The sequence below is a fragment of the Barbus barbus genome (assembly GCF_936440315.1).
Source record: "Barbus barbus genome assembly, chromosome: 32".
In the NCBI taxonomy this organism is placed as follows: Eukaryota; Metazoa; Chordata; class Actinopteri; order Cypriniformes; family Cyprinidae; genus Barbus; species Barbus barbus.
In genome coordinates this window covers 6,485,705-6,513,014 of record NC_136760.1, presented here as the reverse complement: position 1 = coordinate 6,513,014, position 27,310 = coordinate 6,485,705, and the positions used below count along the sequence as shown (strand labels likewise).

Here is a 27,310-nt window from a genome sequence, read left to right as displayed (position 1 = left end):
TGGAGATGCAGATTTCATTTTCCAACAGGACTTGGCACCTGCACACACTGCCAAAGCTACCAGTACCTGGTTTAAGGACCATGGTACCCCTGTTCTTGATTGGCCAGCAAACTCGCCTGACCTTAACCCCATAGAAAACCTATGGGGTATTATGAAGAGGAAGATGCAATACGCCAGACCCAACAATTCAGAAGAGCTGAAGGCCACTATCAGAGCAACATGGGCTCTCATAACACCTGAGCAGTGCCACAGACTGATCGACTCCATGCCACGCCGCATTGCTGCAGTAATCCAGGCCAAAGGAGCCCCAACTAAATATTGAGTGCTGTACATGCTCATACTTTTCATGTTCATACTTTTCAGTTGGCCAACATTTCTAAAAATCATTTTTTTTGCATTGGTCTTAATTGATATTCTAATTTTCTGAGATACTGAATTTGGGACTTTCATTAGTTGTCAGTTATAATCATCAAAATTAAAGGAAATAAACATTTGAAATATATCAGTCTGTGTGTAATGAATGAATCTAATATACAAGTTTCACTTTTTGAATGGTATTATTGAAATAAATCAACTTTTTCATGATATTCTAATTTTAAGACCAGCACCTGTATATACATATATATATATAAAAAACATCATACATTTTTAATATTTAACGTATTTGCTCATTTGGTAGGTAGCCGTATAATAACTGTGATACTGTACAGTCAGTCATTATTGCAAAATAAACTCGTAAACACTGATAAGACTTTAAAACAAGACACAAACAAGCATTAAAATAGGCCAAAACGATATAACGATCATGGTCTTGGAAAACCTGGATATTTGAGGAAGTCTCATTTCAAAAAAAGAACTGTAAAGGCTTGTAAAATTTTCAAACAACTCTATGGGAATTTTTTTTTTATAAAGAATACATATTTTTATGGTTATACCAAGCTCTAAAACCCTGGAAAAACTATGGGGCTTTCAAATATTTTTGTGTACAGTGGGAGCCCAGGAGTCAAAAAGGCTGAAAAAAAGGAACAGGTTGAAACAGGTTGTAAAACAACAATAACCCTTACAAACCTGTAATATTATAACAGAAGTAACAAATGAATGAATAAAAACAAAATGCACACATTTAACGACAAAATTAAATTCAACCTTTATTAATTGTCTTGTTCTTTTTTTTTTAAATTAATTTCTTTTGTAAAATCAGAAACAAAAAAAAAACCTGAACACGAGTGATAAAGCCCGCCTTAATTTATAATGGTACACAACAAAAAAAATAACCAACTGGTAACTTTTTAAGTGTTCCTAAAACACCCATCCAGCTCAGCTTGGTACAATAAGGTTTGGCATGTTTCAGTATGAATGCCTTCAGTTGGTTGCATCTTCTAAAAAAATCTTTTTCTTTATTATAATTATTGCAATTCAGACAATATATAAAACAAAAAAAAAGGCTGCTAAAACCACAACTTAAGAAATATTCATTAGTGCCAATGTTCTTGAACTTGCTGTCACACTCACACACACAGCCACACCTGCATACGTATCATGCACACATAGACATCAAACACCTGAAATAAGCTGTCACTCATACATTTACTCGCCGCCCTAATCCAGCACTGATCTTTGTAAATACACCACGCTTGTTAATCTCTGGCTGCCACACATTCATTGATACCACAAACACTCTGAATGTCGCCACCATTACCTGGGACTTCACTCATGCACGCACCGGCAGAAAGGGCACCTTGTACAGCTAAGTAACATCCAAGTGATCGTCATTATGACAACATACTCAATTAAGAAAAAAAAAAAAAAACGAGGTCAGCGTTTGGGGGAAAAAAAAAATTCTGGATTTCACCATTTAAAACAAAAAAAAGAAAAGACAACGAGATACAGTTTGTCAGACATCAGAACAGTGTTTGAGTAATTTAAGTATGCATGAAAATGGAGCCGTAACAATGTGAGCATTCAACAAACATTGTATGATGCATATTTTTGTCTGGTTTCTTCTTTACAGTGCACGCCTGAGTGAGAGTCTCAGTATGCGAGTGTGATCTTTATGACCTCAAGGATTTAGGATTCATCCAGTTGAGTCAGTATTTAAGTCCAAGTGTTTGCATGTCCTGTTCAAGTCTTGCTGAAGTCTTCATTTAAGGGAAAGAAGAAATGGGATGTGTTTGTGTGTGTGTATCAGTACTGACTGACTTCCACACACTGCTCCTCCACGCTCCCATGTTGTGAATATTGGATTATGGGGAGCTCGAAACACTGCTAAGGGTAAAAATGACAGTGTGTGTACATTTGGAATCAGTGTTATCTATCTAATTTTGTATTAATGCATTTTGCTAGGTTTCATAATGCAGTCGGTCTACTCCTCAGCACTTAAGTGTTTATCAGCATCCGATGTTTGAGTGCTTACCTTTAGATCTCGTCTACATAGGTTTTACGAATGTATACTAAATACTTGGATGCATATTTATGCATTATGCGACCTTCAGAGTGACAGAAGGCATGTACACAGATTGACTGTATTCTGATTAATGTTCCTATATTCCTGTGTTTGTGATAATATAGGAGGATAGCTGTTATATTTATATATCTGTTGTATGTATATGTGTGTGTGTTTGTGATGCTGCGTATGTATTTGTCTGCATCAGTCAGATAGAGTCTGCACCTCCTCCCAGCAGGTCTCCAGGCAACAGCGCTGCAGGGCTGCTCATCTGGTGCCGATCATCCATGGCTGGAGACCCCCACAGACTGCTGCTTGTGTACCCTGGAGTCATGCCGCCCCACAACCCCGCCCTGCCAGGATCAACGCCCCCTGTGTTGCTGCCCACGCTTCCGCCAGCACCGTTGCTGCTCCACTGGGCAAAAATACTTAGGCCGGCTCCCTGGGCAGAGGCAGGGTCAGGAGAGCTGCCTGTACCTTCTACACTCTGCCAGGTTGAGCCAGAGGGCCCGGTTCCGCCAGCGTTGTTGCTTCCTCCTGCCGCCAAACTTCCCACTCCGGCCCGTTCTCGCTCGCCACTCCCAGCACTGATGGTACCCACGGCCCCGGCCCCCGATGACCCCGTCACGCCTGCCGGGCCAGAGACGGCCACGCCACCAGCTACGCCACCTCCACTGCCGCTTCCGCCAGCTCCAGCCTGGGAATGTGCAATATAGCGAGCAACCTCTTCCTCGCTCACAAACTCGGCCAGGATTGTGGTGTTACCTAAAACACACCTGGGAGGAATTTTCAGAGATTACAGATAGGAAGATGTCTACAATGTAAGGAAGCCGTTTCTGCCACAGAGTAAAAAAAAAAAAAAAAGCATTAAATATGTAATCTCACATTATTACTTAATTTTTCACAATCACACCTTTGTGTCTTTGCAACTTTATTTCTCAGATTGGTCATGATATAACTCACAATGTAACTATTTCTTGCAGTCGAGCCTTTGTTTCTTGCAACATTATCTCTCACAATGTAATTACTTCTCACATCTGCACCTATAGTTGTCATAATTGCAACGTTCTCACAACATTTTGCAATTGCACCTTTGTTTCTCATAATTGTGACGTCATAGCTTACAATGTAACTAATGCAATTCTTAAGAAAAATGTGAGAATTTCTTTGATCTGGGTCAGGATATAGATTCCTAGACACTTACATGTGAAGTGCGCTCTGGGCTTTGGCTGCTTCTTGGCGAGTACTGTAGCGAATCAGAGCACTACCTTGAGTCAAACCGAGGTGAAAGGTCAAAAGCGGCCCATGCTGCATACAGATAGTCCTCAAAGTGGAGCCATCAATCTGCAGAGAACAAATGATAAAAATCATTGCAATGAAATTAAGAGAATTAAATGAAAAGCTTATTGAAATCTAATAAAAACCAACATAACTCTTAATATAGATACCTGAGGGGTAAGATTACTCAACACCAGCCAGCAGCTCCCCTTAGAGGCTCCTCCATCACTCCACGCAGAACCTACACAGATTAGGAGTGAGGCAGTTAAAACAGGTTGAATTTACTTGAATGTCTAAATAGGGTTTCATTTTAACATCTTTGATTTTCAATAATATTTTACAGTTCTATGGTTTAGAAGGTGTTGTATTACCAGGTCCAAATCTGTTTTCTTGGCCGCCTCCAGTGCCACCCCAGCCTCTACCCAATCGTGGGCCTCCTCCCGTCCAGGGAGAAACGGAGGGCTGTTTCTGATGGGTCAGTCCAGGAGGTGGGCGTGGCAGATGAGAGCTGTTGCGATTGGTCTTCCAAGGCTTGTTGTGCCCTATAGGCTGAAGTGGCCAGCTGGGCTTGTAGTCTGTGTACTTAGCTGTGAGAAACAAATCATAACATATTCAGAGTATTCAAGCTTGGAATAAACAAGAACTTACGCAATTCAGTGATCCAAATCAAATAAGAAGTACCATCTAGTGAGAAGCGTGCTTTGTTGTTACCTGGGGTGTGTGCATTGTTGAGGGGGCTCTCTGAGGCACTGTAGGGCCAGGCACCAGGTGAAGGCAGCAAGGTGTTGAGGGAGGGATTTGATTCTATGCAAAATACAAGACTTGTTTGTTAGTATTTGCATGACTATGTAAATGATATTTAAATGTCAAAGCCTAGTGCTCTGTGTGTTTGTGGTAGAGGAGCTACCTTTGAAAGAAGAGATCAATGTCATAAAACACCAGTCAGATATTTGAACAATCTTGAGGTGAATCAAAGATTCTTTATGATCTTAGAAAACATTTTGACCTGAATATTTAAGTTTAAATGCTTGAAATTAGTTTTGTAAAAATTAATAAATTAGTTCTGTATAATAAATAAACTGTCCTTAAATACAAATTTCTTTCTTAGCTTAACTTAAACGTGATTGTTGATACGCATGAACAAACCTCATTGGTATCCACTATTTTATATCCTCTATGTGCCTTGATCAATGAGATTCTTATGATTCATAAAGCAAAAAGGACACAACCACTAGGGCTGAACGATTTAGGAAAATAATGTAATTGCGATTTTTTTTACCAATATTGCAATTGCGATTTTATTTTTTTAAGCCTTTTATATTCTGTATTATGCAACAAAGACAAGTAATAAATCATTGTATAGTATGCAGTGTTGGGCACGTTACTTTAAAAAAGTAATTAGTTATATTACTAGTTACTTCTTACAAACAGTAACTGAGTTACATCATTATAAAAGAAACTAATTACCAGGGAAAGTAACTATGGTTACATTTTTTTACAAAATGTTCAAATATGTTAAATAACTTGGATGACCCCAATATTAAATATGTTAAATGAATGAAATGGTCATTAAATAGAATAAATTATTATTATAAAACATTGTACACTAATCTACATCTATTTTAACATCAATCTATTTTAATGTTCCTGTGGGACAATGTGAGACACACCTATCAAATTCAATTGATTATTATAAATATTATCAACCCTCTATAGACACCTTGGCAATAGAATCTCCATTAGCTTGTAATATTTTTTTAGCTTACTCACCAGACTAATATTAATTATCTGATATACTAATATATATATATATATATATATATATATATATATATATATATATATATATATATATATATATATATTATTATGATAATTTGGCATGAAAGGTTGATAGAACTTTAGTAATTAGAATAACCATGTATGAATGCATATTTGTCATGTTGACTGAACTTAGGTCTGGTGCTTAAGATATTATTTGTCATTTAGTGTTTCTATAAAAAGGGGAAAAAATTACAAATAATACTGATAAGATAAAACTACTACGAATTCTACTACTAATAAGAATAATATAAAATGCACTAAGGATTATTGAGCTGCTGGGTTCATGAATATTAATCGGGTTGTCTGCGTTCGCTGGAACTGATTCGCTGAAATCAAAACAGGGAGGATAATAGGTGAGCGCCAGCCAATGAGATTGTCGTTTGCGCATTAGTCCCGCCCACTACCAGACAAACCGGCAGTTCTTAAAAGCTGAAGAATTCCAAAGGAACGCCGTTATTTTGCCATATCGCAAATGCAATTAATCGCTCAGCCCTAACAAAAACTAGCTAATTAGATTAAACATGTACTTCCCATTCTAAACCATTATATGCAAGGGTAGGGAGCTGTACCTGTGTTGTCTCTTAACAACTGGTGCTCAGTGTCGTTGAGGCTTGACATCGGTGAGCCCAGCATACTTCCAGGGGTCATGTAAGGGTCAGATTCAGGGTCCACACTCTGAATTCCTTTCCAAGGCACTCCTGGTTGAAACTCTGAAACGAAAATCATATTTGAATTCATAATAGATATATTCACAAGTAACTAAGATTAAAAAAATAAAATTAAATAAATTCAGATGTGCATCACGGTTTACCTGGAGGCCAGCTGGATGTGCCAGTCTTGGCGCCCATCTTGTTTCCAGGACTTCTGTGCCAGTGATCTGATGGCCCTTGTGGAGGCACACCCAAACCCTCACCACCCAGCATCTCATACTGGGAATATGGGGAACCGCCTCTCATTTTGAGAGGAGCAGCAATGGGACCTACATATCAAAGGAGCACAAGCAGGAAGACTCAGTTGCTGTCAAACTTGTACCAGACATTTCACACTTATTTGCATAACCTAAACTTGTAGGTGGCACAAAAAAAGGTATTGTACCATTTTTATGGAGAGTGCTATCAGGAGGCGAGGGGGCTGGGGAATGCCCTTCCATCATCCACTTGAAACGAGACTGCTGCCCCCCACTGTCTTTAAGCCCAGCTGGGCCACCAACCATGGGACCCAACTCCAGACCAGAAAGGCTCACTCCAGGCCCAAACCCTTCAAGACACAACAGGACAGAAAACAGCAAGTTACAAAAACTACATCAAGTTCCCAACATGCATGAAACCCTCATGGGGCTCTTTAAAATAAAAACAAACTCACCAGAATATGTTCCTTGTGTTTTTTGATGCAGGTCTGCTACAGATCCTGCCAAGCCAGGGTGTGAGAGGGGGTCCGACATTGGCATCTTTGGACCACTACCACCAAGGTGAGGAGGAGAGAGTTTGGAGCTGCCTCCTGGGCCTCCCACATGCTGCTGCTGTTGTCTCTGCTGCTGAAGAACAGCCATGATTCTGGCAAGCTGGGGAAAAAAAAACAGTGATTCAATATGACAGCAGCAATTCAGTAGGAACTCGTGTTGCCAAAATTTCCACAACTGCAGAGGGTTAAACCCTAATCCTCATTTCATTTTCACATTACAAGAACAGATGACGACAGACAGCATCTTGCTATTTGTTTTTCTATGTTGTCTGACTTCAAACTACAGCATCATCTCTCCTATGGCACATCTCCACAAATATTGAGTCTATTTATATACAAGCAAGAGGGATGTTTGGCAGTCTGCTTGTTTCAAAAAAGTTACTTTAAGTATACAAGCCATAATGAGTCGAAAAGAAGAGAATTATGCTTGATCAAGCCATTAAACAAATTCTATAATATGAAACCAGTACAAAGAATGTAATTACACTAAAGTCATTTTCTGAGTTTAAGAATTTTCTGAGAGCACCTGACCACTGTAGAAGCATCAGGAAATATTCAAAATTGCAGCAGCTTTTTAGAGTTAAAGAGTAGTTTAGCAAAAAAGAGTTCAAGACGGTACCTGTTGTGGGTCTGCTTGTTGACGTATGCTTGAGGGAAACTTGCGCTGGTTCTGCAGCAGTTGCTGCTGTGGTTGCTGTTGAAGTAGCAGCTGACAGGCCTGCAAGAAAGCACAAAACACAGGGTCAAAAGAAAAAACAAACAGAACTGTAATGAGTGTCTTGTGAGTGGCCAGCACTGATTAAGTCCTGAGCATGTAACATAGAGCTGCCCACCAGCTGGAACTGAATTTGAGGGGGATATATGCTGCTGAGCATGGCAATGTGCTGTGGGGAAAGCTGTGGAGGAAAGATGCCTCCACCAACACCTCCACTGGAAGGAGGCATCTGCTTCAGCACAGAGCCTGGCACCTGCAACAAAAAGATCAAATTAGACGAAGATCACATCTGACTTCCATTTCAGCTAGCTGCATTTCTGTAGTTAACAGGAATTTATCTTTAAGACAGTGTGAAATCCTATTGTGCATAATCAGTGCACAGTACTTTGAAGACAAAAAAAAGTTAAAACCTCAACAAAATGACTGCTTCTAAAACGACTCTTGCAAACTACTGAAGTAATATTAACCAATACATAGTATTATCAAGTACCTGCGGTGACAGGAACTGATGAGGCACTTGCGCTCCTACTGATGGGTTGATGGGAGGCACCCCTGGTTGATGCCTTGTCTGTGCCATCCCACCTCCGCTACTAAACAACTGACCACTCGCCTGAAGAAAAAGGTTAGAAGATTAGAAAAAAACACAGTAAATGTGTTCCATTTTCAGACACATAAGGAAATGCAAATACCTTGTCATAATAAGGCCCAGGTTCACATGCCCCCACCTCTTTGGAACCAGGTGAACGGAAGACTACTCCTGCTCCCCCTCCACGTCCTCCTTTACGCATGTCTCCATTGTATTCATTTAAGCTTATGCCACGCTTCTCTCCTTCAATCTTTTTGTCCTGCGGAGGACCAGGGGCCAGATCCAAAGAACGACCACTGGAGTCCTCTCCCTATTAACAAATCACTACATTGGTAAACCTTATAGACCAAACTTCATGATGCATGATATATTAGTGGGCAATATACTATTCGCCTATAACTAGGAAAAAGTAAATGTTTTTAACGCAACTTGATGGAATTACAACTGATTGCTGTGATTACATTAAAATAAGGCTAAATTCCGTATCTAAGACAATTCTTCATAATTTCTTACCAGAATCCCCATGTTTGAAAACTGTCTTGTCATCGGGTTCATCCAAGAGTCTCCTGCACCCTTCAAGGAACCCTGAAGAAAATTAGACAGAAAGGTCAGTAACTAGTAATCAGGAGTAACTTATGTTTCAGGTTTGCATAAATATTGACCCTAGCCTGACCACTGACATACTTTGATGCCCTTCTTGGCTCCCCAGCCTCCAGAGTTGTAGGAGGAGCTGCTGCCTTGAGAACCAGCGCTGTTCCATACACCACCACTCTCATCCTCCTCCTCCCAGCTGGAGTGACGTGAAGCACTGACTGATCCCTCTCCTTCACCCCAACCTTCTTGCATAGACTCTGAACCTGTAAAAATAAAAATAAAATACTTTAAAACGCTCAGAAGTATGAATACATGCGGGAACAGTTTAATTCCAAACACATTTCCATTACTGGTAGCACAGAAATGATCCAGACTCACCAGACTTCACTGGATTGGGAGAGGGATCCCCCCAACCTGGTGCCTTGTCATTGTCATCAGGGTCGCCCCAACTAGTGGGTGTTTCAGTAGGTTTACCCCAGGCTGCAGTACCATTGTCCACACATGGACTGGAAGGAGAGCCACTACCTCCCCATCCAGAAGAAGCTAAGAGATAAACAAAGGAAATACTTTAATCAATATGGTTCTATAGTATGCAACATGAAAGCAAAGGGAAGAACAAAAGTAAAAAATATCTAATGTTATACCCTTTATTCTTGAAATATCAAACCAAATGACTTTTCAAGTTTGGGCTTCTGTTGTACTGACAATGATTTCATGCTAAAAAAAAATAACCATGAGGTAATTAAAAATGGTGTCTCTTTCATGTTTCACAAAGGGTTAAAAAGAAGCACCAGTGAATTCCCATTAAAATAGACACTTCAAAGGAAAACACAGGTTCTTACCTATTCCTGGCCCCTTGTTTGTTGAATGTGCAAGGTTCAAGTCCCTATTCCCAAGTCCTGTTGGCATTCTTCCAGGTGGCTGCTGCTGTATGTTTGGGGGTCCTTGCTGAGGGGACACTGATTGTGCCTGGCCAGATGGGGCGTTGTTCTTCTCCCACAAGTTGACACTTTTGTTATTGTGGTTGCTGGGGTCACCCCAAGCAGATGTTCCATCATCAATATCCATTTTCCTGCTGATGGACTGTGGAGAAGGCTCCTCCCAACCACTGGGCTCTGAAAGTTGGGGTATGGGCCCTGAAGTCCACCCTGAACTTTGGCTCTGGGCTGAAGGACCTGCTGGTCTTCCCCAGCCCCCTTGCATGGCCCCTGTGTCCACCGACTGACACTGCTGAGGCTGTGATTGTTGTTGCTGCTGTTGTGCCGGGCCTTTCTGTGAGGCCGATTGGCTGTTTGGCATCTGTGACGGGTGCATCTTCCCACCCCAGCCTTGGTGAGATTTGCCACTCATATCGCCACCCGCTCCTGTACCTCCAGTTCTCCATGCAGCTCTAGGAGCTCCCTCATCCCAATTACCCCATGTACCCACTTCTGAGTCCCCACTAGTACCGCCACCACTCTTCCCTTCCCCCCAACCTCCACTGCATGATTTGGGATCATTCCCTCCCCAGTCGCTGCTACCTCTCGTTCCCCAATTGCCCGCATTCCCCCGTCCCATTTCTTTCCAACCGCCTGTTCCTTTTTCCTCCTGACCGTCTCCCCAGCCACTACCTCCAGTTGATGGAGTACCCTGTGTTTGGAAATCTCCCCACCTGCCTGACGAGCTCCCTGTTCTACATTCTCGCCACTCATTTCCCTCGCTGTCCCAACCTTTCCCTTGACCTTCTGATGAAGCAGTCCCTCCCCAACCCCCGGATGGCTTGCCTTGTCCACCGGCTGAACTACCTACACCACCTACAGATTGTGAGACGCCAGGGTTTGGGATATTGACACCCGAGGGTGGAGGGCCTCGGGCATGCAATGAAGAACTGCTGTTGCTACTACTGTTATCCCAAACTTCACCAGGTGAAACAGCGGGTGGCCCAAGGATGGAGTTTGAGTTCAAGTTGGCATTCACAGCTGCACCTTGGAGCAGAGAGGAGGAAGATGGATCAGTAGTTGTGGTGCCAGACGAACCAGAGTACGGTTGAGCGTGGGCAGGTGCACTCTTTGTAGATGAGGAGTCTGATCCACCTGGTGGTGCTGCTCCGCCACCACCTCCCTCCAAATCCCATGCCACATTTTGACGGATTTGCTTCTTACCCCAACCAGAGTTGGACAGCACTCTGGGGTCCAAGTCAGACCGGCTAAGCAGATTCTGTAAGGCCACTTCAGGGTTGGGAGGTTGATGAGAGCGGTGGTGGCCATGGTGCTGATTGCCACTTCTGGAGTTTCCTCCACCACTGGAGGATGAGGTACCTCCCCCACCTCTGCTACCCTGGCCTCCCCATTCACTCGACTCTCCTGCTCCTACATCCCCAACTCCTTTCTGATTGTCCCAAGCTTTTGTCTTAGTTGAAGGTGTGGAGGAGGAAGTCGTCGGGTTACCGCCACTGCTGCTGCTGCTGTTACTGCTCGAACCGTCTTTCCCAGCTGGATTGCTGACATCCCCAACACTACCACCACTGGACGTCCCCCACTCCCCAACCAACATATGGGCCCCACCCCACGCTCCCTGAGATACCCCGGGGGTCTGACCCCCACTTCCTGTTCCCCACGCACTTGCCCCCGTCAAATCTCCTCGATCATCCTGACTGGCAAAACCCCACGCTTTCCCGCCTTCAGCAGACACAGAGCTCCCTCCTGCTCCATCCTCCCAAGATTCAGTCCTTGAGGCACCCGTTTTGGAGTTTACAGGGAAAGGTTGAGCTCTCCACAATGATGAGCTGGTGGAGGAGGAAGAGGAAGTGGAGCCTTCCCCTCCACCTGTGCTTCCAGAGTCCATATCAACCCCCTCTGCCACCCCTGTATTTTTTGGTCCTGCTCCTGGTTCCAGTGCTGCACCACCCCACTCTCCACAGGATGGCTCTCTGTCTCTGGATTGCATTTGGTGAAGTTGGTGCTGATTAGAGGCTTGATTCACAGAAAGAGGGTTGCTGGCAGACAAAGATGAGCTTTGGAGGGAAGAGGAGCCACTCTCTGTTGCAACTGTCCCAGCCCCTTCCTGTACCAGGGCTGGCCAAGCAGAGGGATTGGCATTAGGGGTAAAATTGGCACCTGGAATCCCACAGCTGACACCAAGGGAGCTATCGGAGCTCCCTGGGAGAGGGGCAGCTTTGGATATGGGGGGCAATGAGCCTGCTGCTACAGCATTCCCCCCTTTGAGTTCATGGGAGGATGAAGCCCAAACACTACCAGACTGCATACATTCATTGGGTGAACCGGAGGATGTGGGTGGGGAGGGGCTGCCGGAATTCACTCCTTTCCTCCCGTTTCCTCCTCCCACAACTTTTGCTTGCTGCTGGAGATGCCTTTCACCCCATGAGGTGCTGCAGTTCAAAATTCCGGTACTGTCCGCACCTCCGGTACCTGCTGTATCTCCCGCCTTTGACCCATCCCCAGCAGCAATGCTCGGCCATTCCTCCAGGTCTGACCGGTCCACTATCACCTTTTCCCTGCCCTGAGAGAGGGGTTGGCTGCCAGAGCTGGTCCCCCACATGGAATTTGCATAATTTGAAGAAGCAGCGATTGATGAGGATGACGACGTATGGGGCAGTGAGGGAGCAGCTGGACCCACAGGGCCCTGGTTTGGATCTGGAAACAAAATACCAAACTTTAGAATGAGAATCTTTCCTTATGACACACAACCTACAAGTATATAAACTAAATCAAAATCTTAAAGGGATAGTTCACACCAAAATGTGTCATCATTTACTTACTGATGCCATTCCAAACCTGCATGACTACTGTGAAACACAAAACGATATTTTGAAGAACTGCTTTTGTCCATACAATTGTGTCATTGAGTTTCAAAACAATCCTGGACTCGCAACACTTGGGACTTGGACATTCATTGTATTAAAAAAAAAAAAACAAGATTTATCAAAATATCTTTAGTGTGTTTCTCAGAAGAAATGCTTTTGTTTTTACTGTAAGCTGTAACCTCCCTCCAAAAAAAAGTTTAATGAAATTAAAAAAAACAATGACACTACAGCATATAAATATACTGCAAGTATACAGGACACGAGTATTCTAAAATGTGATACAGACTGGTACAATACCTTGCGTTGTGTTTGGAGCCGAGCTACATTTTTATTATCTAGATTTGTTAGACTTATGGACAATTTCAATAAAAAGCTTCCACTACATTTTATAAGACAAATTACAATTTTAGTCCAACTGAAATCAAACTTAAAGTGTATGTAAAGAGCTTACTGTTTGTGATTTCTTTCACATATTTCTCTAAATGAAAAAAACCTTATTTTCAGAAAAGTTTCACTTTTTTCTTACCTGAGGCAGAAGCCACTGTTTCATTGGGGCTGTCTCCCCTGCTGTTGCCTCCCCCCAGCAGCATGGAGGACAGTGGTGGCTGGCCCCTCTTCAGTAGCACTTTATGGTCCTGCTGGCAACGGAATCGAGGGGGCACTTCACGGGGCATGTAGCGCTGAGAATTCTGTGTTCCGGGGGAGGGCTGTCCGTTGGCCACCGCCAGCCGCTTAGCATTGTTCCCACCCTGAGGGAGGGCGCCAGCAGCCGGGGTGGCAGTGGATGGGGTTGAAGAGGGGACGGGGCCAGGGCTGGGGGAAGCTGAGTTGGGGGTGGCAGGAGACTGTGCAGATGGAGGCTTGGTCAATTCTGGCACTGTGTAGTGGAAAATTTAGGAGCAAATGAGAGCAGAACTGCAGAAAAGCTACATTCAGGTAAAGGAAAGAATAAATAGATTATACACATTAACACGGTGACGCACTTTTTCATGTGTTTGTCAGCACAACGACACATTATCTTTGTAACTTTCAGGATATCAGTACACAGTAGGGATGGGTCACGATTTTTGAATATTCGATTAGTTGATTTAATTATAGAATATCTAATAGGTTGTACGATTATTGTCTTAAAAAATTTCCGCATGTTTTCCGTGCTGATGGGGTGGTGACGCGTTCATATAAGCAGAGGGTGGCGCTGCCAATAACGCACCTAAAAGCTGTCAAAGACGAACACAGAAGAACACACTGTCTCACGTGCACACCGTAGACTTGAGTGGCTTAGGCTTGCTGCGCTAGGACAGACACTTTCTGCATCCTAGATTCGATTTCATTCACGCAGAGAGTGAGTCGAGCTGACTGACAAGAAGAGTGGGGTAAGACAGACAAGATGATAGCGGAAGATTTAGTTTCAAAATGAAATGCAAAAGCAAATGTTTGGCAATATTTTGCATTTTGAAAAGCCTGTTGAATTTTGCCGTTTATCTAAGGTGATTTTGGAAGTTTTTTTAAAACATTTGTTTCTTACATAATTGTTTCCACAGTTTGCTGATTTTCAGTTTTGTATAGGTCTACTTAGGCTATTTAAACTTTGTGAAAGTTATTTGTTATTTTATATTAGGCATAGAAAAGTGTATTTTTATTTGTTTGTTGATAAAAGTTCTATGATTTATATATAGGCTAAGTTGAGTTTGAAGTTGTTTTTTGTTGATGCTTGAATTGACACTGAATTGCGAAAGTGTTCAGTAAAATAGTGGGTTCATATAGGGCTGGACAACAATTCAATATCAATATGTATCGCGATATAATTTTTTTCAATAACGGTGATATGATTTTTAAACATTTCCGATATTTCGATATACATTATCAGTGTTTCTCATACACTGATTTATTTGTGGCATTTGATTTGTTGAATAAACATGAGCACTACACATTTCAAAATCAAAACGAGTCGTGGGTATTTTATATGAATGTATCTCTGAAGGGAACCGACTGTCTTCAGAAAAGCTTTGATGACATGTTCATTTGATCTGATAAAGTCGCATTCATGAGCGGAGCTGCTTTGATTAGTCATTACCAGGGAAACCGCTAGTTCTGCTGCTCTCACAGCGCCTCAGAATCAGATTGCATTTTCAAGAATAAGCCCAAGTTTCAAGCAACATGCTTTTGTTTTTGCTCAATTTTTTTTTTGTTTTCTGCAGCAACTCAGAGCACTATTCATACTCTTTATCCTGGCTGAAGCACATTTGTTTCAATCTATAAGAACAATCAGCCTACATTACCAGTCAAAAGTTTTTGAACAGTAAGGTTAAGGTTTTTTTTTGTTTGTTTGTTTTTTTTAAGAATTCTCATCTGTTAACCAAGCCTGCATATTTTAAACTGTAATTTATTTCTGTGATCAAAGCTGAATTTCCAGCATCATACTCCAGTCTTCAGTGTCACGATCCTTCAGAAATCACTCTAATATGCTGATTTGCTGATGATCAATACTTAAAAAATATTTATTTTTCAGGATTCTTTGAAAGACCCAAAGATCAGCATTTATCTGAAATAAAAAGCTTTTGTTACATTTATACACTATTCCATTCAAAACCTTGGAGTCAGTATAATTTATTTATTTTTATTATTATTGGAAAGAAATTATAGAAATGAATACTTATTTAGCAAGGATGCTTTAAATTAATCAAAAGTGATTGATAAAGACATTTATAATGTTATAAAAAATTTGTATTTCAGATAAATGCTGTTTTTCTTAACTTTCTATTCATCAAAGAAAGCTGAAAAAAGTCTTGCTTAGCGGTTTTCAACATTATAATAAATATTTTTTGAGCAGTATATCAGAATATTAGAATAATTTCTCATGTGACTGGAGTAATAATGCTAAAAATTCAGCTTTGAAATCGCAGGAATAAATTACATTTTAAAATAGAAAAGTTATTTTAAATAGCAAAAATATTTCAAAATGTTACTGTTTTTGCTGTATTTTGGATCAAATAAATGCAGGCTTGGTGAGCAGAAGAGAATTCTTTAAAAACATAAAAAATCATACTGTTCAAAAACTTTTGACCGGTAATGTATGTTCACCTATAGTTTGAAGTTAAAGATATTAATAAGGTGAGTCTGATATATTTATTTGACAGTGATTTCACATTTTTTGTATGAAGGCTAAATACAAATAAAAGGTGAACATTATTTATTTGTGCGTTTTTCTTTTTTTTTTATAAAATATATAGTTTTATAGGAGGAGGTTTCGTAGACTTGCCAAATTTAAGTTGGTAGGTACAGACATCTGTTGCGGCCATTCTTGGCAGTTTTATGAGGCTTTTTTAAAATAGAGTTAATATCGATATCGGAATTATATCGTATCGACCGAAATTAAGAAATATATTGTGATATAAATTTTGGCCATATCAAGTGCTTTACGCCAAGTGAATGTAAAATGTGCAGCCCGCTTTTACAAGCTATTTAAAAGATAGCTTGTAACCCTAGATTGGCATAAAAAAACCCTAGATTGGCATAAAAAAAAAAAAAAGACTTGCATAGCATATAACGGTTACAGTAACTTGGGAAGATGTCAATAAGAGTTCTGTGTGGACGACAAATACCCCCTACTGGGTTAGAGTAGGGCTGTGCAATATATCGAATGCGATTGTCATGCTCATCTCGTCAGTAAAGCCGGTTCCGTGATTAGCGGTAAATCTCCATCACCTGCTTTCAAATGGAGCGGCATTTAATACACAGAACCGTAGTTCACTGACAAGCTACGCAATACTGAGTTCATTATCGAAGGTGATTCATCTGCGATAATGAACTCGATATTGCGTAGCTTGTCAGTGAACTACGGCTCTGTGTATTACATTTCTGACAAGTTGCGCATGATCATTGCGTTCTATATATCGCCCAGCCCTAGGTTAGAAGTGTGGCTGAATCCGCATTCAGAAAGGCGCGGAAAACAAATAATGTGTTCTATGGAGCCACTAAAGGGACATGGTTAGCCGCTTGCTAGCGGTAGCCTGTTACATTACAGTACATAATATTTCACTAACCACATAAACAGAGTAAGGAGACATGACTGATAAGATGATGGCGAATGATTTGCAGATCCTGAGCACCACTGATAAACATCTAATCTTGTAAAATGTGTGGTAAGTACTGCCGAGTGCTGCTCCATACATGATCACGAATCTTGAAAGTGAAAGTAAAAAACAAGTGCATATTCATAAGCGATTGCAATACCCCACGTTAATAACGGCTCCCTGATGCCCGCAGTTTATATACAGTATATATACCCAATGATATAATTGCGACAGAAGATACTGAAGTATATTTTTCCTCCTATTTCGTAACTATTCCCTTTAGGGGTTCCATTTTTTTTAAATGGAAATGCCCTAGCCTTATGAGCAGCTGATTTATGCTAATCGACAGACTGTTAGATTAATAATTCGGTTATGTTTATTATATTAATGTGTTTCAGCACGTTACAATCATTATATGGCTTGAGTTAAGGTAGCCTATCTTCTGAATTCAACAGTTTATCATACAGATCTCCCTCTCTCTCTGTTTATGGGTGTTTGTGCGTGCATGCGGGGGAGGGGTGCAATTTTCAAATAATACCCAGTGATTTTCGAATATTATTTTTGCTTGGAATGCCCATCCTTAGTACACAGTACAAACATGAAAGACGAAAAACACTATTAAAAACACTTTATAAGACAACAGAATGTAGTTACCTTTATTTTTTTGCTCTGCAACCTAAAACAAGGAAAAAAAGGAGTAAGTATGGATAATAAAATTACTCAAAGTACAGAGCCATGTTTGCTAGGCCAATGCCTGAGTATTATTCCTCCACAGATTTGTGCTAAGCAGGACATCACGACAGATATTGTGATGCTGCTGAACGGCTGATTCTGATTCCGAAATATTGAGAGCCAATCAGAATCCACCCAACTTCAATGAAGTTTGAGTATTCAAAGCAGCAGATGACATAACTGCAATGCACATTTAGAATATTGTCCTTTCAGACTTTTGAAAACAATGGCGTGGCTGCCCACATCCGCTCTGCGTATCCTTGATGACCGTGTAAACAACAACATTGTGCTCATGGGTTGTACCCATAGATATGTGTATACTTATATTTAAAACGCTGTTTTAAAATGAAAATACAGGGCCTTAGTGTTCTGGGTGTCAATGGTTCATTACAGTCTACCCACAGCAAAAGAATGAGAAAAACATGGCCAAGCAAATAAATTAAATGAAAAAAACTTTTTTTTTTTTTTTAACTATTTTAATTTATTTCTGATATTACTTTTAGTATTAGCTTGGATGACTTTCAAACTATTAACAAGATGCTGAATCAATTCTACACACATAAGCCAAAAAAGTGACTCCAGAATTAATGCACACCTACATTGTGGCCACATGTATTACCACCTCAGGATGTGCATTAATTTACTATATTTTTACGGTCCAACACAATTAATTCACACATAACAATTACCTTCTGTGAGGTTTCCCGTTTCCTTTTATCTTCCTTTTTCCTTTTCTTGTCTTCCATGAACTGCTGTTCCGTTTCCTGATGCTCCTTTCTACAAAAAATCATGAAACTCATTATACTGTTTAAAAAACAATTTTGTTCAAAACAAACATGCTTACCTGTAAAACCTTCTAAAAAAAAAACATATAGGCCTATTTTTATCTATGGATGCATGAGCAAATATCTGAAAAATTTACAGTTTTGTTGAGTATCACCTTCAACCAGTTCAGGCAAGAGGTGCTGCCTTGTTACCAAACCAAATGCATAACAGACTGAGACACAACAGCGGCACCAAACACATGATCATATCATCACAAATCACTGTATATGTAACAGTCGAGATTCAAGATTTTTTATTTGTCACATACACAATTATACAGAGTATAACCAGCAGTGAAATGTAGGATCATAACATCAATGGTATGCTGATTTAGGCGCAGCCTGTGTTTGCATATGCCATGCATTAAAACGGATGCCGATTAAAATCATACATGATCTTCATAATGGGAAAAACTCCTGCTGCTATCTGTCTGTGAGCCTGCAGTTGGCAGGGCAGAGTTGTCGGACAGGGGCTCCCCTTCACCCGCCCATTTCCTCCGGTGCAATATATGATATTACATACATTCCATACGTCAGCTATTCGAATGATTCGAGCAAAAACACGTATCAAAACGAGTGTTTAACGGCAAAAAATGAAATAGTGAGTTAAGTCGTATGCTTTTGTGGTCCTGGCAAACTCGGATGCACGTTACCGAGTTAGCTAACGTTAGTTTGTTAGCAAGAGAAATTGCACATACTAAACGTAAATCTCAGGTAGTTTAGTTAAATCCCCCCAGAAGCCGCCGATTATTTGCATACGGATCACAAGAAAAATCAAAAGGGTAAGCAACTGTCAAAACCAGACATGCATAAATATGCATTTGATCAAATATTGGAAGCAACAGCCAGGACTATGAGACGGGATACACTGCCCACCAAAACCATAAAGCCACCTCACATTTGTTTTCATTTAATGCAAACATTGTCTAGATTAATTAGTGAGGTACTAAATAAGCACGAGTATGCTTTTACGATCGACCAGCGGAAAGCTAAAGTTGCAACCAGACAGATGCTAACTAAGTTAGCTGACTGGCTAATTTAACTAGCAACCGAGCTTGTGGCTAACAGATATCGACGAGGAAAAACTGTATAACGCATAAATGCCTTCCCGCTACTGGGGTTTTTCAAATGCACACTACTGTCAATAGTAATAAACAACATGTTATATAATCATATGTTCTTTAAAACAAAGCACTTACCTCAGGAATTACATGCACCGCAGCTAGTCTTCTAGCTACAGCTAAAGTGCTTAAGTGCGAATTTCTGGGGTTTGAGGCAACGTGAAATACAACACTCCATCAAAATCTAATAGCTAGTCATGAAAACACTCCTTCTATAGTTTTTAAATATGAAATACGATAATGTCAACGAAAGAGGCGGAATCTATGTTTAAAGCGTTGTAAAGTCAGTTGGTTGACGGTCAGCCATTTTACTGCTCGGTGTGTCTGGACAGATCTGACGGAAGGGGGGCAGCCGAGGGATTTTTGACCTTCAATATTAAAAGTCCAACAACTCTTTAATTTGCAGTTTCTATTATAAAAAACATTAAGTGTTTATTTTGAAGTCTAGCACTTTTTGCATGGTTTTTCATTGAGCATAAAGTATAAGCTCCGTAATTCTCGTGGCACCATCAGGCAAGGTGGCTACCTTCGTCTATCAGTTCAAATTTCATAATTTGAATTTAGATTTTATTTTCTTTTTGCAAAAACATCCATTTGATACGGTACAATATAAATTTAAGTACAACATGTTTGCACATTTAAATGATTTTTATGTTGTCATTATACGTTATAAAAATATTAAAGACAAAAATATATTTCGTCTATAAAACTGTCTATTGAATAAAATAATCGTGATTAATGCATGGTTTCCAGTTATGTTTTAGAACACAGAATGAAACAATAATAATGCCACATTCAGTTTCTTTTTTACACTTTTCTTTTCAGCTGATTTTTTATGCTCTTGTGGTCCCTTGGGGGTCCCTGGATCCAAGTTTGAAGTCTGTAAACTTGTTTTAGTATCATTTTAAGTATAAAATGTTGTTTGAAATAAGTTTTTATTGCACTTTAAATCCCTGAGTTAAAAAACGCACACCAATTTTTGGTTCATCATTAGTAATGTGTTCATCAGTACAGATTACTATCATTAGTAATGTTTTCATGAGTATAGTTTATTTTCCACGGTTTTCAACAAGAATGTCTAACCACGTGTTTATTCTTGACACAGAAAAATATGGCCCCACGAAAAAAAGCCGAGAAGAAAAGAAAGACAGTGGAGGTTACTGAAACAAAGGAGCTACAACATTCTGATGCAGAACCATCAGATGGCAGCAGCAGAGAAGAAAAAATGGCACAGAAAAGGAAGATGAAGCCAAAGAAAAAATACATAGGCGCTCATGTCTCAATATCAGGTGAGCAAAAATGCTTTTTTGGAAAGCAGTCGAATCAAGTGTGGCCATAGGAGGTCATGCTTTTGCCCTTTTCTTGGGCTCCCAGCACTCCTGGACGAGACCAGCCCTTGATACAACAGCTCAACATGGTTTTGATCCGATACACATCCTGTCACATGGATCTTATTTGATGAACTGCGGTTCCCCCAAAGAATGTTTGTGCGCTGACTGTACCCAATGTGGTTCTGTGCATCTACCAAATACTGATTATTTAAAGATGAAGCCACAATGTTGGCATATTCAAAAACAGCTCTGTTGATTTAATCAATATTCAGTCCAATAATTAATACTCTAGGCTGCATGTGTTTTGTATATAGGACTGTATGTCAGATGACTCTGCATTTTTCAATCCAGACGTGTTCAGTAAGAGCCAGGCCATGCTTGTAGATGAACTGAGTCGCTGCAGTGCACTGGGCCTGAGCCAGTTCAACTTTCACCCTGGAGCGTCCATAGACTCCACCCCTGAGAAATGCATGGAGAAAATTGCCCAAGCTATTAACCACGCACACCAGCAAACCCCTGCTGTCATTACAGGTCAACTATACAGTCCTGATCATTTATAAAGAATGTGCAATTGTGCTCATGCTTTCTGGTAAATTTAACTGGATAATGTTCTTTCTTTCTTTCTTTCTTTTGTTCTTTCTTTTCCCTCAATAGTACTTGAAAACATGAGTGGTCAGGGCAGCACTATAGGTGGGCAGTTCAGTGAACTGAGAAGCATAATAGACCGGGTGCATGATAAGACACGCATTGGGGTGTGTCTGGACACTTGCCATGCTTTTGCAGCCGGTATGGTATGAAGTCCCAGATATATTACTACTAATTATTTGGGAAAATAAATATTACATAAGATATACAAAATAATAGCTGAATTCATAAAAATTACCCCGTTCAAAATTTACATACACATGATTCTCAATACTGTGTCTATAAATGCTCCACGACTGTTGTTTTGTGATGCTTGTTCATGAGTCCCTTGTTTGTCCTGAACAGTTAAACTGCCCAGTGTTTTTCAGAAAAATCATCCAGGTCCTGCAAATTCTTTGGTTTCCCTGCATCTTTTGCATATTTGAACCCTTTCCAGCAGTGACTGTAGGATTTTGTGATCCATTTTTTTCACACTGATGACAGCTGAGGGACTCATATGCAACTACTACAAAGGTTTAAACATTCACTGATGCTCCAGTAGGAAACATGATGCATTAAGAGCAGGGGGGTGAAAACTTTTGAATATAACGAAGTTGTGTACATTTTTCTTATTTTGGTGATTTTTATTTTTTTTCTCTTTTAGTACTGCCCTTAAGAAGTTACAGAAGATACTTAAATGTTTCCCAGAAGGCCAAAAAAAAAAATACTAGTTAAATTTACTCCTCAAAAAATTTTCACCTCCCGGTTAATGCATCATGTTTTCTTCTTGAGCAATTGCGTATGCGTCCCTCAGTTGTCATCACTGTGACCTCTTTTTTGGTAAAATAATTAACATTTTGCAGATTCTGTGAGATATATATTTGAGATTTAAGATGATTCTCTTCTGTATAGGCTACGACATTTCACCACCTGGAGGAGTGAAGAATATACTTGATGAATTTGACCGTGTGGTTAGGTTGCATTATTTGAGAGCCGTTCACTTAAATGACTCCAAAGGTAAGCAACATTCATATGAACTTATCAATATAGAGTGCTGCTGGAATTTGTAGGCCAAAACCCAGAAACAAGTTAGCATTTTAGCATGTTTCATTCCCTCGTCCTGAATTCTGTTGTTTTTTTATTAGGTTTTTGATTAAATTGCTGAAATAAGGTCTGTGGTTAACACAAACTCAATATATTTTTACGTTTCTACATCATGAAACAAATCAGTAATGCACCCCATTGTCAGTCCTCTGTTGTGTGTGTCTTGTGTTTCCACGTGTGCCCTGTGTTTCTATGCCCATATTTGGTTTGTTTCCTGTCCTCATTATGTCATTAGTAGTTTATTCGTTTCCGTTTGAGTTAATTAGCCTAGTATTTAAGTCCTGTCTGTGCAGTGTTATGTCGTCTGGTCTACTTGTTACTCACCGGTGTTTGATGTCTGTCCTGCCCTGTCCTGCCCTGTCTTCATAAGTAAAGTATGTTATTTGAGTTTACCTCCTCGTATTCGTGTTCCTTGCTCCTCCCTCGTGTGTACACCGTGACACCCATGACTATTTTAAGCTAAAGCCAATGGGAAAAATTGGAAAAATGTCTTGATTGGCCTACAAAAATAAAAAGTCTTGAACACTGCAATCTATTGAAGAGCTGCGGGACCTCGGTCTGCTCCGAATGCCTACTCCATCACCTACACCCACTACTGCATCTCGCCCACAGCGGAGGCGCTACAAGCAGCGTGAGAGGAAGCAGAAGAGGGGTAAGCGCGGAGGTATCCGAGCTAGGCTAGCGGCCAACCCACACAAGCCAGCTATCCCCACCATCGTACTGGCGAACGTACGCTCTTTGGACAATAAACTGGACTACATCCGACTACTCCGCTCTACTCAGAGGACTGTAAGAGACTGTTGTGTTTTTGTGTTTACGGAAACATGGCTTAACAACAGCTCTCGTCGAGGGAGGTAAGATCCGCGGCGGCGGGCTTTGTGTTTACATCAATGATGCATGGTGCCGCGACGCTGTTGTGGTCTGCAAACACTGCTCACCCCTGGTGGAGTTTATGATTATTAAGTGCCGGCCGTTCTATCTACCGAGGGAATATACAGCCATACTGCTCGTTGCTGTATACATCCCTCCCAGCTCCAACAACAACAACAGGAGTGAGGCACTAAATGATCTGTACCAGCACACCAGTGAGCAGCAGACAGCCCACCCAGATGCTTTTCTTATCTTGGCTGGGGATTTCAACCACGCAGACTTCAAGAGTGTGTTCCCAAAAATTCACCAACACATAGACTTTCCAACAAGGGGAAAAACACTCTGGACTTTGTTTACACCACCCAGAGAGGAGCTTACAAGGCCCTCCCCCTCCCCCACCTCGGAGCCTCAGACCACATCACTGTCATGCTAATGCCTGCATACAGACCGCTCGTTAAAGTCACCAAACCAGTTCACAAACAGATTCAAGTGTGGCCGGAAGGGTCGTCAGAGGCACTTCAAGACTGTTTTGACACCACTGACTGGAATATGTTTATACAGGCTACCACATACAACAACACTACAGACCTCCAAGAGTACTCAGAGACTGTTAGTGCCTACATCTCCAAGTGCATTGATGATTTAACAATCACAAAGTCCATCACTGTCCGGGCCAACCAGAAGCCGTGGATGACAGGGGAGGTCTACAGACTTCTGAAGGCTCGGAACGCTGCCTTTAGAGCTGGAGATGAGGAGGGCCTGAAGACAGCTAGGGCCAACCTATCCCGCGGCATCAAAGAGGCCAAGAGACAGTACTCCAGGAGGATAGCCCATCGTTTCAGCAACAGCAGAGACACTCGGAGCCTGTGGCAGGGGATACAGACCATTACGGAATACAAGCCCCCACCACAGACCTGTGACAATCCCCCTGCTGAACGAGCTGAATGCCTTCTTTGCTCGCTTTGAGGCACAAAACAGCACCACTGCACAGAAGACTCCAGCTCCTCCCGGTGACCAGGTGATGACGCTGTCCCCGGACAGCGTGAGGAGGTCCCTCAGCAGGATCAATTCACGCAAAGCTCCGGGTCCTGACAACATTCCTGGGCGTGTACTGAGAGACTGTGCAGTGGAACTCACTGAGGTCTTCACAGACATCTTCAACATCTCACTAAATCAGGCTGTTGTCCCCACATGCTTCAAAGCTACCACCATCATTCCAGTCCCTAAGAAGTCATCTCCACCCTGCTTCAATGACTACCGTCCAATAGCACTCACTCCCATCCTCATGAAATGCTTTGAACGGCTAGTCTTGCACCACATCAAGTCTGCCCCCCCCCCCCTCCCTGGACCCCTTCCAGTTTGCATATAGGTCCAACCGCTCGACCGATGATGCCATCACCACTGCCCTCCACCCAGCCCTCACACATCTGGAGAAAAAAGACTCATATGTCAGGATGCTGTTCATAGACTTCAGTTCAGCATTCAACACAATCATCCCTCAACAGCTCACTCACAAACTGGCCCAGCTGGGGCTCAATACCTCTCTGTGCAACTGGCTGTTGGACTTCCTGACCGGGAGACCTCAAGCAGTACGGGTCGGCAGTAACACATCCAGCACCATCACACTGAACACTGGGGCCCCCCAAGGATGTGTGCTGAGCCCCCTCCTCTTCACTCTGCTGACCCACGACTGCACACCATCACACAACTCCAACATTTTCATTAAGTTTGCGGATGACACAACTGTGGTGGGTCTCATCAGCAACAGAGATGAGACAAACTACAGGAGCGAGGTAAGCCGCCTGGCCGGGTGGTGCAGTGACAACAATCTCTCTCTGAATGTGAAGAAGACGAAGGAGATTGTTGTTGACTTCAGGAGAGTACACACTCAGCATGCCCCTCTGACCATCAACGGTGCGACTGTGGAGAGAGTGAGCAGCACCAAGTTCCTGGGTGTGCACATCACTGAGGACCTCTCCTGGACTAACAACACTGTAGCACTGGCCAAGAAAGCACAGCAGCGTCTCTACTTCCTCCGCAAACTCAGAAGAGCCAGAGCCCCGGCCCCCATCATGTGCACCTTGAGGCACCATCGAGAGCATCCTAACTAGCTGCATCACTGTGTGGTATGGCGCTTGCAACGCATCCTGCCGCAAGTCACTTCAACGCATAGTGAGAGCAGCTGAGAAGATCGTTGGTGTCTCTCTCCCCTCCCTCCAGGACATTTACAACACCCGTCTCACCCGCAGAGCCCTCCGCATTGCAGGTGATCCCACCCACCCGACACACAGCTTCTTCAGTCTGCTGCCATCAGGGAGGAGACTGCGGAGTCTCCAGGCGAGGACCAGCAGACTGAAGGACAGCTTCATACATCAGGCTGTCAGGAAGCTGAACTCCCTCCCGTCCTTGCCCCCCCCCCTCCCCTCTTTCACCCCCATTTAACACAGCAACACACTAGGAACTCTGACTCTGTGACCCCCCCCCACGACCAACAAACTGTGACCGGCACCTGTCACTTGTGCAGCATTGGCTGATCACTACCCATCCAACATCGACTGCAAATTACCTCTTCGGATAGTTTTTGTCAGACTATCCGAACAGTCACTTCAACTTGTCACTTTAACAGACTGATAAGCTCTTCTTGCACTACACTATAACAAAACAAAACAAATCTGCACAGTTTTGTTTTTGTACATTCAACTGGTTTGCACTCCATCTATTCTGCCATGTGCCTTATGCACTTTATCTATCTCTCTTTTTTTATTTTTCTACAATGTCCTCATACTGATAAGCTCTTCTGCACTACAAATATATCTACACAGTGTTGTTTTTATGTAACTGGTTTTGCACTCTATCTGCCAGGCGCCTTATGCCACTTTATCGATCTAATTCTTATTTTTTTCTACAATATCCTCATTTGTATATTTGTATAGTTGTATGTATATATGTTTAAACTGTATTTATCTGTATCTGAACGTGTTTAATGTTAACTGTATGCACCAAGGGTCTGAGAGTAACGCAATTTCAATTCTCTGTATGTATGTGCCGTACATGTGGAAGAATTGACAATAAAGCTGACTTGACTTGACTTGACTATTGTTTGTGGAGTGATTTAGTTTATATGCAAAACACTGACAAGTTTAGCTATATATCCCATATTAAGTAGCTTTGTTAGTCCTTCTGAGATTGCGTTATTTTTCTTTAAAAAGGAAAATTAGGCTGCCATCTGGACCGTCATGAAGACACTGGATGTGGCCAAATAGGCATTACTGCTTTCCAAGAAATTGTAAATGAGCCTCGACTGGATAATATTCCTCTTATTCTAGAAACACCTGGTTGGTAAGTTTCAGGTTGGATAAACAACATTTTATGAATCAAATGAACAGGCACCACTGACATGCATTTAATCTGCATCCTCTCGTTCTAGACCAGGTTTTGAGTATGCTGAACAGATAGAGCTCCTTTACTCCCTTTGTGAAAAAAAAAGAAGAATTAAACATCGGCTTGGTGCTGGCTTCTGTGGTGGAGTTATTATTGGTGAAGCATAATAAAAATTTGCCTGTTAATGACAGTCAGCATCTTTAATAATCAAGCATTTAAGGAGATCTCTATTCAGTGAGGTTATCTTAATTGCTTTTGAAATACTGATTGTATTTGGTTTTGGTCAGATATTTTTATGACAGATTTTCATTTTTTTCTGTTTATTAAATAAGTGATTTAATTTAGTCTTCCCACAGGTTAAATATATGAGTATTTTGAACATCTCATAAGACTCAGCTTACTCTGGTGTCTTAAACAACATTCTGACCATAAGAGGGAGCCAGGAGCCAGAATATGGACACATGTCAGAACCAGCAACTGTAAGCCTGTTCATTATGCGGCATATCTTTTCAATGTTGTACATATTATTTAGCTTATTCTCCGTCAT

At 41.5% G+C, this 27,310-nt stretch overlaps 2 protein-coding genes across 2 annotated transcripts; one reads left to right on the top strand and one right to left on the bottom strand.

Moving 5' to 3' along the window:
- Positions 1-1,125: 1,125 nt before the first annotated feature.
- On the bottom strand, positions 1,126-19,789 carry LOC306852207 (trinucleotide repeat-containing gene 6B protein-like). The gene is made up of 21 exons (XM_079388896.1): positions 19,532-19,789; positions 18,198-18,285; positions 17,431-17,452; positions 13,230-13,580; positions 9,744-12,533; positions 9,280-9,444; positions 8,992-9,164; positions 8,821-8,892; positions 8,411-8,617; positions 8,212-8,331; positions 7,840-7,974; positions 7,626-7,724; positions 6,908-7,106; positions 6,641-6,802; positions 6,357-6,524; positions 6,115-6,255; positions 4,433-4,525; positions 4,093-4,308; positions 3,892-3,962; positions 3,648-3,787; positions 1,126-3,219 (listed from the first exon to the last, which is right to left on the bottom strand). The coding sequence occupies exons 2-21, from the start codon at positions 18,252-18,254 to the stop codon at positions 2,652-2,654; spliced, it is 5,949 nt and encodes a 1,982-aa protein (XP_079245022.1). The 5' UTR covers positions 18,255-18,285; positions 19,532-19,789; the 3' UTR covers positions 1,126-2,651.
- Positions 18,774-26,946, top strand: LOC306852208 (putative endonuclease 4). Its single transcript, XM_079388897.1, has 7 exons — positions 18,774-19,114; positions 20,559-20,742; positions 21,136-21,315; positions 21,439-21,570; positions 22,321-22,425; positions 26,592-26,721; positions 26,810-26,946. Coding segments are annotated over exons 2-7 (726 nt in total). The 5' UTR covers positions 18,774-19,114; positions 20,559-20,564; the 3' UTR covers positions 26,811-26,946.
- The last annotated feature ends 364 nt before the right edge of the window (positions 26,947-27,310 follow it).

Bases quoted from the DNA above. Each gene is read 5' to 3' on its own strand.
- LOC306852208 (XM_079388897.1), top strand. From the start codon at position 20,565: ATGGCCCCACGAAAAAAAGCCGAGAAGAAAAGAAAGACAGTGGAGGTT. The intron at 20,743-21,135 runs GTGAGCAAAAAT...TTTTCAATCCAG, and splicing joins CGCTCATGTCTCAATATCAG to ACGTGTTCAGTAAGAGCCAG. The intron at 21,571-22,320 runs GTATGGTATGAA...TCTTCTGTATAG, and splicing joins TTGCCATGCTTTTGCAGCCG to GCTACGACATTTCACCACCT.
- LOC306852207 (XM_079388896.1), bottom strand. From the start codon at position 18,254: ATGGAAGACAAGAAAAGGAAAAAGGAAGATAAAAGGAAACGGGAAACC. The intron at 12,534-13,229 runs GTAAGAAAAAAG...TTTTGTTTCCAG, and splicing joins AACAGTGGCTTCTGCCTCAG to ATCCAAACCAGGGCCCTGTG. The intron at 4,526-6,114 runs GTACAGCTCCCT...TATTTTGCATAG, and splicing joins GTTGTTAAGAGACAACACAG to AATCAAATCCCTCCCTCAAC.